This window comes from Amblyomma americanum, chromosome 1 (genome assembly GCF_052857255.1).
Source record: "Amblyomma americanum isolate KBUSLIRL-KWMA chromosome 1, ASM5285725v1, whole genome shotgun sequence".
NCBI lineage: Eukaryota > Metazoa > Arthropoda > Arachnida > Ixodida > Ixodidae > Amblyomma > Amblyomma americanum.
In genome coordinates this window covers 100051819-100065396 of record NC_135497.1, presented here as the reverse complement: position 1 = coordinate 100065396, position 13578 = coordinate 100051819, and the positions used below count along the sequence as shown (strand labels likewise).

General features: G+C 47.8%; 1 protein-coding gene across 15 annotated transcripts in view; it reads right to left on the bottom strand.

Moving 5' to 3' along the window:
• Positions 1-512: 512 nt before the first annotated feature.
• Positions 513-13578, bottom strand: part of LOC144113346 (uncharacterized) — a 69616-nt gene continuing 56550 nt past the window's right edge. For all 15 annotated transcript variants that reach the window (XM_077646376.1, XM_077646380.1, XM_077646381.1 and 12 more), the window contains 8 exons: positions 12945-13091; positions 12432-12553; positions 11030-11326; positions 9728-9840; positions 5592-5826; positions 4469-4804; positions 3313-3560; positions 513-2189 (listed from right to left, as the gene is read on the bottom strand). In XM_077646376.1, the coding sequence (XP_077502502.1) occupies positions 1913-2189; positions 3313-3560; positions 4469-4804; positions 5592-5826; positions 9728-9840; positions 11030-11326; positions 12432-12553; positions 12945-13091 (1775 nt within the window). In that variant the 3' untranslated portion in view covers positions 513-1912. The remainder of the gene's footprint in view (positions 2190-3312; positions 3561-4468; positions 4805-5591; positions 5827-9727; positions 9841-11029; positions 11327-12431; positions 12554-12944; positions 13092-13578) is intronic.

Sequence of the window (13578 nt, the reverse complement as noted above, 5' to 3'; positions counted from 1 at the left end):
TATGATTTAATTAGGGTAGTCGGCAGCACAGGGCAATAAATTGAAGTTTCTAAGAATACCCAGAACGTGTAGATAGAGTTCCCGCAGTAAAAGATGAGTTCAGATTCCTCTTCAGTGCAACTTTGTCGTTTTACAACAGAACAGAGGTGAATGGGGCAACTTGTCCCTAATGGTGCTAAGTAATATCTGCTCTTCATGATGACACTCATGGATAAAACTTGAGTGTGCCCACCCACTCTCTCAGCACAGACAAGAGCCAGAACTTTTGCAAAATATTTTTATTCCCAATGCATGGCGAATGGCTGAACAGGCTTAAGCAATGGCAGACTGTGGGAGTAAAAGATGAGTTCAGATTCCTCTTCAGTGCAACTTTGTCGTTTTACAACAGAACAGAGGTGAATGGGGCAACTTGTCCCTAATGGTGCTAAGTAATCTCTGCTCTTCATGATGACACTCATGGATAAAACTTGAGTGTGCCCACCCACTCTCTCAGCACAGACAAGAGCCAGAACTTTTGCAAAATATTTTTATTCCCAATGCATGGCGAATGGCTGAACAGGCTTAAGCAATGGCAGACTGTGGGAGATGCCCACGGGGGACAGACCATCCTCCGCACCAGCATTTTCAGCGCAGATTCATAAAGGTCTCTTCAGAAAACAGCCAGACTCTTAACTGAACAAACCATCAACACCACTATATGAAATAAGGGACAAATATTTTACTTAATGAATGCATGTAGAAGACTATGTTTCATGACTAACAAAAATATTGGTGTGCTCATAAAGTGCACAAAATATCACTAACACAACACAAAATGTTTCTTTGGAGCCCATTTAGCTCATGTTCATTACAGTGGCATGCAGCATAAGAGCAAAGCTATCGCCACTCGTGTATGTGGCATTCGTAGTTGCATATGACAGCCATAAGGTACCCATCAGTAAAAGCTTCATAGCTCACTCTTTCAAAACTCCTTGCAAGGCTGGAAACCTTCCTCACAACCAATTCTTGCCCTTTTCCCTATTCCCAAGCCTGTGTTACCACAGCTCAGACTCCTTCTCGGCTGAAGGCACTTCGAGCACGCATGGAGAGTCCATCAGCCTTGCTACCCGCTCCCCTTCAACAACATCCTCTATGATCCACGCTGGGTATCCCTCCTGCTGCTCAATTTATTTGCAATATGCTTCGGCATTCTCCTTTGCAAGGCACACCAGCAGGCCACTAGAGAAAGGGAAATGCAATTCAACAATGCCATACATTTCAACAGTATAAAGTGTCACTGCAACCTATGAAATAAACTTGAAATGAAATTGCCGCTGTTTTGCCGCAATTACTGTATTTCCGCTGAATTGCTGCAATTCCTGTGTTATGATTATAAATATATTATTAATGCACTCCACTCCTTCTCTAATGCATCTTGGGTGACCGGTGGGTGATCCAAGATACTGAGTCGCACGATGAATCCGTCGCTATGCTCTGATTTATCAAAGAGCCTGAGGAAAGGACACACGCCATGTCGCTGTAGCCATTTATTGGCGTTTCCAGGAAGTTTGCACTGCAAAGTAAAAAAAAATTTTTGCTACAATAGTCTTAAGGGCAGCGTTATCTGTGTGAAGACAAGAAATTTTCTCTATGTGAAGCCTCGAGAAGTGCCAAAGACCTCCCTACTCCACTCTCCACAAGAACCACGCATCCATCACCAACCCGTTGCCTGCCTCCACACACCAGAAGCCCATGCAGCAGCATAGCAAAAAGAGCAACAGTAAAATCAAATTCAAAGAGACATTGGGAAAGCCAGCTGCCCCTGGAAGCATCCCCAACTGGCCACAGCCTCACCATGCCCCCTAGCTATGGGGCTGCCAACCTAGACACCTTCCAAAAAAAATTCTGTTGCCTGTGCAAAGCATCAAGGTAATCACTCTAGTGTTCCGGCAATGGCATTCTTCTTCCGCTCGAATGCAAGCAAGAGCACCTCCCGGAAAGACGGGTAGACAACTATTTCCTTGAGGCGCTCCAGCGCCCAGCGGCTCCCGGTGACCATTAGCTGGAGAAACCAATCGTCCATGCGGTCAATCTTGAGGTCGCACTGGATGTCCTCAACACCGGACCAGTCCGTCATGATCTCCGTGACGATATCCTCGTAGCGGCGCAAGATTTCGAAGAGTACTTCATCTTCCCGGTTGATGTAAATCCTGGGGGGACAGCCAACAGGTTGGCGGAATGCAATTAACGTATTTCGGGATACTGCGGTGAACACAAATATCGATGGACTGCGAGTAAGGATGCTTTAGAAAAGCTGTAAATTCGCGGGTTGGATTTGCGAAACATGCAGTGGCTGTTTTTGTTAACTTCCTCAATAAATGCACTGAGACAGCGTATGCTGATTTTATAGCACTTCTCCAAGCATGCAGATAACGTACACATGTAACAAATGGCAGTCACACAACCTGCCAATTGTGGTTCATGGAACGGTTTGTTAGCATTTCGTTAGAACACACCTCAAGGAAAGCCTGAAAGCAAGGCAATGAGGAGGGTAATGGATATGTGACAATTATCGCCGATTGATGCAATATCTGATGACTGTGCGGTGTAATCCCATGCAACTAAGCCTCACCAATTGGCCTACATCTTTGCTCTCCTTAGACTCCTTGTGAACTGCTGAAGCATGCAGTGGTGCGCACAGAAAAATGTTCACAGACTCACGGACGTCTTTCCTGTGTGATTGATGTTCTACGTTAATGTTGCGCAGAACATGAGCACAACATAAGCCCGCAACAAAGGCGACGCGAATGTTTAACGATCAATTCCGGGTTTGAGTCAATAGGAGAGAGGAGCATTACTGGTACAGAATTCCCAGCGCTACCCTTGCTCAAAACAGGCATCGATGCCTCCTCTGCTGCCTGGAAATCTTTAGAAGCTGTCTGCTGTGTATTTGATTGTTTGCCTTTTCAAGGGTAGCAGAAAAATTCTGTGTCAGTTTCTTTGCCTTGAAAGAGGTCCACGGGCCTAGTAATCATGACAATGAGCTCGAGACACCGATGCGCAGGGTCAATAATTATTTGCAAACGATTTTGTACAGGCAGTTTTGCTCTCCGTCTGAGGCTTAAGTGCACCTCGATGTCAGGATTGCCCGGCCAACCTGGACATATACATTCCTGATGATGTCGGCAAGCACCAAACACTGGTTGTTCACAGGTTTCACAGGTGAGTTCGGTAATGTCACAGCATTAGGGGCAAATGCACCTTGACATCACTGGATTCATTCAGTTCTTCAAGCGATGAAACTCCGGTTTAGAAGAAAGGCGTGAAATATACCTGATCAGCTCTGTGGAGGGGCACCCCTCGGGTGCCCTGCACAGGTAGGCCAGGTTGCCGGACATGGAAAGCCGGTTGAGCGTGATCAGGGCCAGGTGTCCCAGCCGATAGCGGCGCCGGCACTCCTTGGAGATGACCTCCCCGTCGCTTCCGCCCTGGAAGATCTTGAGGCACCATGCGCACGCAAAGCGCAGGCACATGATCACCAGCTTGTGCGGCGGCATGTCCCTCGAGAGGGAGCGGGACACCTGCGATGGGAGGCGACTAGTGAGCCTCTGCCGATAACTCCCCCACGCTAAGGATGGCACACAATCTTTAAGTGCATTTATCTATGAATACGTTTTTCTGGGTAGAGCAATGACATTCGCTTACTGTTTTCCCACATAGAGTCGCCTTCACTTCGTACTCGGAGCATGCGAAATGTCTTGAAAGAGCTTGTAAATACCCTCTCAACCTACTTAAGCTCTCAGGACTTTCATAAAATAAACCTCAATCCCGGTTAAGTGCCCGATCGTGTGCATTTCCCGTTTGTTTGAAAAAAAGCCGAACATAAGGCAGGATAAATCGTCAGTGTAGAATAACTGTTCGTTATTACTCAGTTATGACAGCAGAGACGTACTATCCCAGTCGTGATCATACCAGCCGGTTGTCTAATGCAGTTGCGTCTACTTTACCGCTAGCCAAGCGCAGCTTATCAGGTAGATGCACAGTACGTAGGTGCTATGTTAAAACTTTATATTCATACCACACCATCAACACAAATTGGTGCTTATGCCGAGTTACAAGGTCATCATCATCCTGGTAGACTGTCGACGCAGCTGTGAGGTCAGAACATGAGACAAAACGCCAACACTTCACAAGCTTCCCATAAAACAGCACATGGCACCTCCTTTCAAAGCTGCCACATGTAGCTGTATGCTACGTTTCTGTTTAAAAAACAGACTGAGTTTTGTTCGAGCAGGCGAAACACATTGCTGCCTCTGTCCCACTTCTTATGGCTGTTGGATGGCGAACTCTAGCCAGCAAACGGCGATGCAGAGAAGAGCATTATAAAGGAGCCCATAAAGGAGCCCAGCCCTCTAGCTTGTAGGTCTACTCTGTGGTCTCATAGCTCAGGAAACCCACCCAACGCAGCTCTTTTGCTGGCGCCACGCACCTTGACGCAGGCCTCGCGCATGATATTCTTGTAGAGGCCCAACTCCTCTGCGTCCTTGATGAAGAGGAACTCGCGACTGGAGTCGATCCAGTCGTACATGAGCCTGAGAAGGTTGGTCAGCACCTGCGTGTCACCGTGCTGTGCGTCGTCCTGGTCGCCGCCACCAGGGTGCGGCACGCGTAGCAGCAGCGCCCCGAGTCGTTGGCTGAAGCTGTTGCGCGATGCCGGCACAGGGAGGCAAGAGGACGTGTTGACCACAATGCGCATGAGCACATCGGACACCACCCAGGGGAAGCTCTGGATGCCACCTTCAGAAGACTGAAGCTCGTACGTCACCTGCTCCCCGATCCCGCATAACACTTTTCACAATTTGTACTCCACAAGCTGCTAGCCTTAAACTAGTCGCCGTAAAGTGTTGAGTGTGCAATCGCGTCGAACGAAACACGCCGAAGCGAGACCATGGATCTTTGGCAAAACATACATCGCAGTGAAATGTCTTCAGAAGATGCTGAAAATTTTGCGGAGACACTGAACCTCCACTTTTAACGGTGTGATGTGACAGCGGCTCTTTTTGCACACGCAGACACGGACACCCAACCGCAAACAAAAGTTAATTTGTAGTACAGATCTATCGCCTCCTATCTTGCATTGTGACGTCGCCCGCAAGCTTAACATGATTTATCGAGCGTGTCGCTTCGAGTGACATTAGCACCGTTAACGACGATAGCGACGGCAGGCCATCCTATGGCCACCCGTTATCGTCAGCCGCCGCAAACACACTGTGCAGCATGGTCTCAGACATAACGGCCAATGCTCTGTGGCACCGGGGTCAGTCCTCCAAGCCATGCGCTTCACCATCCGCGTTAAATCTGCGGGTGCTGGTACTCCTCCTTGAGATGTTATTTCGGCCATTAAGTTCTACATACGGCTAAATAACAAAGCTAAGGACAAAGAAACTGACACGACTACAACACTTTTATCAAGATAATAAAGCGGCAGCCTTTATCGTTGCGTTCATGAGCCATACCTATTTTTGGCTCGTTTGTTCGCATGCCCAGCTTCCCTCAATATGCACTGACGACAGCACAGCTGAATACCAGATTGAAAGTGCTGTATGCCTCACCTGGTACCAGGCAGAGGCCTTAAGGTTCTCGTGAGCCTCGTCGAGCTGCTCAGAGAAGAACTCCTCGCGCGTTTGGCGCACCACATGCTCGACCTGGCTCTCGAGCACCATGGCCATGTCTGTAGAGTCGTTCTCCTTCATATATTTGCTGAGCTTGGACACGGCCCCGGAGAGGGCCTCGCTTTCGCTTTCGATGCGGTACGACTTCAGCAGTGCCCGAATCTTCTTAGCGTACCTGGAGCAACGGAAAAGGATGAAGTACTGTCACTGAACTGTGACTTGTGCCTGGAAACGGGGAGGAAGAAGAAGTTTGCTTGGCTGACGTTTTTTGCTGGCAGCTGCTGTTCTCTCGTTCTCCTGGTGGTTTCGGCTTGTTCATCATTGGTGAGCCCGTACTACGTTGGGGGTTTTGGCCAAGGCGTAGGCTAAGGCGCAGTTCGTGTGAACCTGACGGTGTGTTTTGCTGAGAGATGTCGTTGACCTCTCCAGGAGAAGGGTTGGCAGCTTGGTTTGCCAGCTTGCCAGCCCAAAGCCTGCCGCTTGAGTCCTTCCAAAAAAATAGCATTGATGTGATTTCCGCGGCTCTCGTCCCAATCGGTGAGGGTGCGATCAAAATGAAATCCCCCAAACTTATTCAACAGGAGCTAAGATCATTGACAGCCCATTATCTGCAGATCTCTGAAATGCATCCATTTGGCCATCGAGGCATTGCGTGCAAGTCCTCAGACATCGCTTGTGTTCCCGACTTCTTTCAGTGCAAAATTTTCAGCTCACTGCCGGTGAACGCATTCATTCCCAAACAGCTTGCATGTGTCAAGAGTATCGTACGCGGTCTTGACACAGCATCACCCCCGCAAGAAATTCTAGAATTTCAGGATGCAGGTCTTGGGGTCCTTTCAGTCTACCGCTGTAGTAGGGAGGTAAATGGCTCATGTGTTGCTGCTGAGTCTGTAATGACAACTTTTGCTGGCTCTTCCTGCCCTGCTGAACTAAAAATCTGGCCGATTGTTAACCTTGTGGACCCTCTAGAACCCCGCCCTCTTCAATGCACCAACTGCTTGCTGTTGATTCGGGCATAGCGGCAAAGCACGCAAGTTGGAGACCCCCTGCCGTTTATGTGAAGAAGGTCATTTTGCTGATAACTGCACCTCAGAGCAGCCTCATTGTTGCTTCTGCAGCAACATTCACTCAGCTGATGATGCCGACTGCACAAAACATAGTGAAGAGCATAGCCTGTTGGACATTATCAAAGAGAAGCGGTGCTCAAGAGCCAATGCTTACGCTGATCTTAACAGGAAAAAAGACACATACACTAGTCGTGTGCACGCTTCTGTTGGGGACATTGAGTCCAACTTGACTGCCTCAATTGTGACCACAGTAGAAAAAGCCCTTAATTATGCGCTTGAGCGAATGCTAAACACTTTTTCTGAGGCGTTAGCTCAGTTTGATGCAGTTCAATCTGTGTCACCATCAACATCCATCGTGCCAGCAACGTCTGCATCTGTTTCAGCTTGTGCAGCTGGTGCTGGCCGCTTAACATCACCTCCAGATGCTCCCCAGGTCCCACCTAACATCTCTGTTTCTAGCAGTGCATGTCGCACTGACATCTGCACACAGATGTCGAAATGTCCTGCCCTACGCACAAGAGCCGTTCTTCCTCGTCACCATCTAATTCTAGTTCTCCACAGATGAAAGCTAAAAAAGGACCACCCAAGACAGCTTGGTGACTGGCACAAGCAGTGCAGTCATCGCAGGAGATTTTAATTCTCACCATAGTGACTGGGGAAGTTGTACTGATTCCTGTGACAAGCTTCTCTGGCCGTGGCTGTCTGCAAATGCTGTACGCTGATGCAATTCTAGAGAAATAACCTTTATACAAGGGGTCGCTCCCTCAGCCATTGACTTAACATTATCAGCAGGTAAGCTAGAGGTGACTGACTGGCCGACAGAGGATTCGGGTACATCTAATGATCACCTTCCTATAAAATTCGCTATCCGGTTATCTCCGCTCAAAACTAGTTGTGTAACCCATAAATTTGTCAACCACCATATTTATACAAATCTGATGTCCGCCTCATTTGCCTCTACAGTTAGTACAAGCCGGGAAGACAGAGCTCAGCAGACGGTTTCATTTTTGCAAAATGCAGTAGACCCCTCAATACTCACTATCTATTAGAGACTGATAAACAGCCGTCTCCTTGGTGGACAGAAGAATGTGAGAAGGCCTATCGTCGCAGAAAAGTGGCCTGGAAGAGGCTATCCTGCAACCAGAGTCCAGCTAACTGGTTAAATTACAAATTCTTCTCTACATCTTTCAAAAGAACAACTGCAAAAGCCAAGGAGGAGTATAACCAAAATTTAAACGTATCTTTCAAATCCTCGCAATCGGAAGGCCCTGTATAGATTCATGGCACATAACAGAGTTCTGCAGTGTCTCTCCTCACTAGTTCAACAGTTATCTCCACAAAGGGTCAGGAAACCCTGGAGCGTATTGCTCAGGGATTGGCGTTAAGCTTCCGGACGCAGAGAAATGTCCCTTTGTGCACAATCTCACCCTCTTTAGATTATACCGAAGTTGATGCATCAGTGCTCCTCTCAGTCCTGGCATGTTGCATCCTGCAGCTCCTGGACCAGATGGTGTCACTTTTGGTACGATTAAAATTTTAGCGCAAGATTTTACAAGCAACCTCTTAGATATGGTCAAAGCTTCGTTGGAAAATGCATGGATTCCAAGCAGTTGAAAGACAGCGAAAATTACCGTATTTACTTGAATGTAACGTGAGTTTTTTACCGAAAGTAGGAAAGAAATGTCACACCCCCCGCATTACAATCGAATACTAGGTTTAAAAACGCTATGAAGAGCACCAAACACACACTATTAAAATCATTTCATGTGTCTAACGTGTGCGTTGATCGTACTGGTCATTCGAAATCACGCATTCCAACTCGCCAGTCAACCAGTACGCGAACCACAGGTCACAACTACTAGGACAAATCGGCAACCTAATCGCAAACACAAAAAAAAATGCCAGTGAGAACAAGCCAACAAGAGTCGATGCCAGCTAGAGTCACTGGCACGATGAGAGGGCGCCACCTCTTGACGAATGCTCGCAACCTGTAGCGAGGTTGTGCGGCCTCCGTGACCGCAAAATTTAACAGCCATTTCGGAGGCACCGAACGCTCGCAATCGCCGCCAAGACGCGAGCAAAGGAGCGAGCGATCCCACCACCATCTCTCTGTTAATCTTTGCAACTGATGCAAAAACATGGCCACGTGACTAACAGGCAGCAGGGCATGGAGCAGCGCGCTTTGTTCGCTCTTTCTCGTGTTTGGTGCCAGTGCGTGTAGTTGTGCGTTCCGTGCTTCGAGCGAAGGAAAATGAAAATGAGCAAGAGAATTTTGGTCGTTCAGTGCATCCCATTGGTTTTCTACGGCTGTCGGAAATAGTTGGCGTGAGCGCACGAAGCATTTTTGCAGGTCAGAGTTTGCAGCGACAAGGAAGAGTCGGCTACGATAATAACTTTGTTCGCGCAGAACCTCTCAGGACTCTCCAGTTTTCACAATATTACAAGTTTAATATATCCCCATTGAGTTCCGCCATGTTTGCTGCCGGGGGCTAAAAGAAGGCGCTAATTGTTGAATGCCTAAGTCCTTCATCAACCCCTTGCAGGAAGTTGTGTACTCTCCATGGTATATAAAGTTGTCATTTTGAAAATATTCAGCACCCTTCGTTGAAACAGTTGTGGTAAGGTCAGTATGAAGCTGCTGGTGCCTGGTATTATCGTAGAGACTTGGTATTACCGTAGAGACCGTTAAGTAAGAAAAACTTGTCAATGAAATCGAACTGTGAGCACTAAATTGGGGTAATATTTCACCACATGATATTTTCATTTCTTACAGGCCTCGCTAGTGCAAAAACAGTATATTCACAACCCGTGGCTTCAAAGCAGTCTGTGCTTCAACTAACTGCGAGAGGCCTAAAAGGACAAGTGATTTCCATGGTTTTATGGCCGCTTTTCTCGTCCCACAGTAGTTAGAGCACATTGGCCTAAATAAGATAAAGGGTGCAATTTCTTCCAACACCTTTAGTGCTACACACTTCACATACTGTAGTGTTCAGAAGTATTAGTGCATACCGCTTATAGGCGGACGTGGCTTCTTTCATGAACTGTTCTCTTCCCTCGAGCAGCAGTCGGGGGTCCGGAAGGCTCTCTTCCACCACTTCAAGGCACTCGGTGCTCAGTTCAACCTGTTCATCAAAACCACACAAGGACGACATAACAGTGTGTTGCACGCATTCAGGACATCAAGAAAGAACAATGCAAACAGCATCCGTGAACATACAATCGGGGACAAAAGTTAACTGGCCTCCTTTTTCAAGTTCATCACCGTGCCACACTGCATGCGAGCGCGCATGACTGTGCACTCGTGGTGTCGATCCTCGGAGTGAAGGACAGGCCAGTTACTTTGGTCCCCGATAGTCGAGGAGCACTGGTCCTGGGTCCTCAGAACTACTGCTAGATGCGACAAGTGACTAGATTTTTCCCGTGATAATATTGAAAGGTAGTCGGTAGAGAGCAACCAAGGGCAGGTTAAACAAGTCAAAATGCTTCTACCTAGCAACACTGGCATGTTGTATAGAAGCTCATTATTCACACCCTGATGGTTGGCGCTCAAGCAATGATACACAGAACGAAAAACCCAAACAGGCCGCCAGAGTTCAACGGACTTCTTGAGCATCTCGAATACAGACAAACACTACAGTTCTATTCGCCGCTGTCGATGAACAAGATGTACAAAGTACATTGCCAGAAGCAGCCATGGAGTATATCTCGAGTATACTATGGGCTATGTACATAGAGCAACGTATTCAGTTCCGACCGTCAAATATATTGCTAAATATCATGTAAAAAGCAGGGCCGCAACCAATTGGTTGCTTATGCAATGATCGACGTGCGATCATCCATGAAGACATATAACCTTCATGTCAGAAGCTTCACGGCTCTGGCATAGTTCATGTTATGTTATAAATTGAACCTACATGAAGACTGACAGGTTCATGCAAGAGCTCCAGTGGCCCTAAGCTACCAGTTGCTGCAACGCTGCTCAAGCATTTCAAACTGGGATCATGCAGATTCCAGCCTTGAAGCAAACATCAGCCCTTTGAGCACTCCTGTCGCTCATTTGAAAACGTGAAACCTAAACATCTTGGAACAGTCACAGATGAGGCCCTGAGATCTGAAACCTGAGTGAGCAGTCAGGGAGTAAAGGCAGTGCCAAACAACACAAACCAGGAGCAAGCACGAGTTTTGGAAGAGACGTGGGCATTATGAACTGCACTATCCTCGCAAGCAGAGTTTTTCATATAATTCCGCCGTCTTCGCCATTAGAGTAACTGCAGTCGCACGAGCCACAAATTGGCAAACGTGGAAGTATACCTTTTTGCAATTTCGGTAGAGCTGCCCGAGAACCTTGCGCGAACAGTAGGTGTTCTTTGTGTCGAGCTTCTCCATGAAGTCCGGGTACATGGGTGGCTTCTCAGAGTTCTGCAAGCCCTTGAGGTCGCCGCACTTGGCGAAGTCAAGGTTGACAGCACATTTGCGTGCCAGTTCGCGACAGCGGTGCGAGTTGATGCCGCCGTCCAGTATATCGGCCCAGACGAGGTGCGCGTTGGCAATCAGGCCGATGTTGTCACCCTTGATGTACTGGCAAAAGAAGTCCACCATGTCCTGGACCTGTGGCCGCCGTACACGAATGGCAAGTTCTCTCGTGAGACGGACGATAAACAGATTTCATACCCCGTCCATTTACATTCGTCTAAAAACTGAAGGTCAGCGTCTTTACACGTGTGCAAAATATCTGGTGGCACTTTTAAGGGTACGAGCACGAGTGGGTCACTTCTAGGCCTGTGCTGCTGACTTTACTCTTGAGCAGGCAAGAAATGTAGACTTTTAGCAGCCGTCCCTTCCCAGACAACTGCGTATATAGGAGCTCAGCCACGGCAATGCATTACTTGTGCTCGCTTTCTCACACGAAGGCGCCATTATTTAAAGTAAGCCATGCTGCACACTCTCTTGACGTCATCACTGACATCTCATAAAAAATCAAACAAGTTTGTTTCTAAGAAAGTTTCGCATGGTTTCCTTAGCAAATAATCATCTGCTTGGATCGGTTTGGTTGTGTTGACTTAGCTACGCACAGTCACATTGGTCAACATCCAGGACAAGCATATTAGTAAACCTCAATACTCAACAAGGCACTCATATTGGTAAACCAACATGATACAATTAGCCCGACAGCTCGTCTTAATCATGTACGGACACAGTCCGATGGTCAAGCCACCACTCTCAACCTAAAATGGCGAAAAAGACGCAAGGTTTGCAAGGTAATGTCACAACTGAGCAAAGAGCGTTGCCTCTCGCGAGCGAGAACTGAGCTGCCAGGCGTCCTTTTATTTCTGCTTTTTACACGGAAATAAGAATTCCGAACATAGACAACAGGTTTACCGCTGTTACAGCCTATTGGACAACGGAACCATAACTCGACTACTGCCTCTTTTCGAACCAAAAGGCCGCCTGTAGCAGATTAAGACTCCATTACGACCCATTTGTGATCAATGTTTAAAATACAGCGACAATCCAGATTTCGTTGTATTCCACCACTGACCGTTGTTGTAGCTGAAAAATTTCAAATATATTTCATTATAGACAATACTGCAGTTGGTACAACTGGACTAATAGCACCTAAAATAGTTTATCCAGAATTATGAAGCCCGCCCCCCCCCCCCCCCGACTAAGACTAAGCAGACTAAGAGACCACAAAATAAGCGATATTGCTCACCCCAATAGACGCCTTTCGTTCCTTGGGTGGGTCGCTGTAGTAGTGCATGGGATTGCAGTTGTTATTGAAGATGAGGTCCTCGTACCACAGCACTGAGTACTCGTCGCCATCCAGGTCAGAACCTAAGCACAGGTAGAGACCACATTAAGGGGTACCATTGGAAACAAGCTGCGTCCGGCCGTCTCTCAAAGCAGTGATGGTGAAGGGCCTTGATAAATGACCCAATTAAATGGAGATCAGTCAGTAGAGGAATCGTTGTGACTCCGAAATGAGAAACTGCGAAATATTTTACGCCCCAGGTCATGGAACCCCACAGTGCGTTTTTTCTCACACTGTGACTGTGCTCACAGCATATATCAGTCAAAGCCCGCAGGGTCCTGGCCTTGGCAGAGCCCTGACCTAACGCACACATGAACTAAGGCACGCTATCCGTCACAAGCGCAGAGAGCGATGGTTACATCCGTCTCCACATAGCACAGTGTCAACAGGGAGCGAGCCAGGAAGGGTGCGTACCGGCCATCTCGTCGGGGTGTGGCCGCTCCCCCTTCTGAGGGAAGACAATGCAGTCGCGCACGTGATGCAGCTGCGGCACATTCACTGCCTCCAGCTTCCGGATGTCCCCCGGGTGCATGCACGGGTTCTTGGTCACGATCACGTCGCCTGCGCATCCCACCATGCATGGAATACTCAGTGACTTTAACGCAAAGTGTGGATGAAAATTCAGGTAAAAAAAAACAATCTCATGCGTCAACCTTTTGGCTCCTCTATGCGATGTAACGAAAATAATAATGGTCCTTTCATTGCAAGCCCATGAATAAAATGGATATACTCGCGGACAGCTTTTTGTGGCTATGCAGTGAAGCTACGAGGGCGAGGCGCAAGGCTTTCACATGCGCAGTCTTACCACGCTCTCACAAGGGAGAGATAGGCGTTTAAGCTGGTGGCGAGTATAGTATACTGTTTCGGCTCCAGATGCCAGTTTCTCAAGATTGCCGCGATTAGCAGCGCACAACGCACGGGTACCTCGCCCCTGTATATTCTTTATTGCATATCCGGTGCTGTCAACATAAAAGCATCGATCCGTGCAAACCACGGATATCTCCCAAGATAAATCCAGGACATTTCTTGGACAACTGAGCATTAGTAA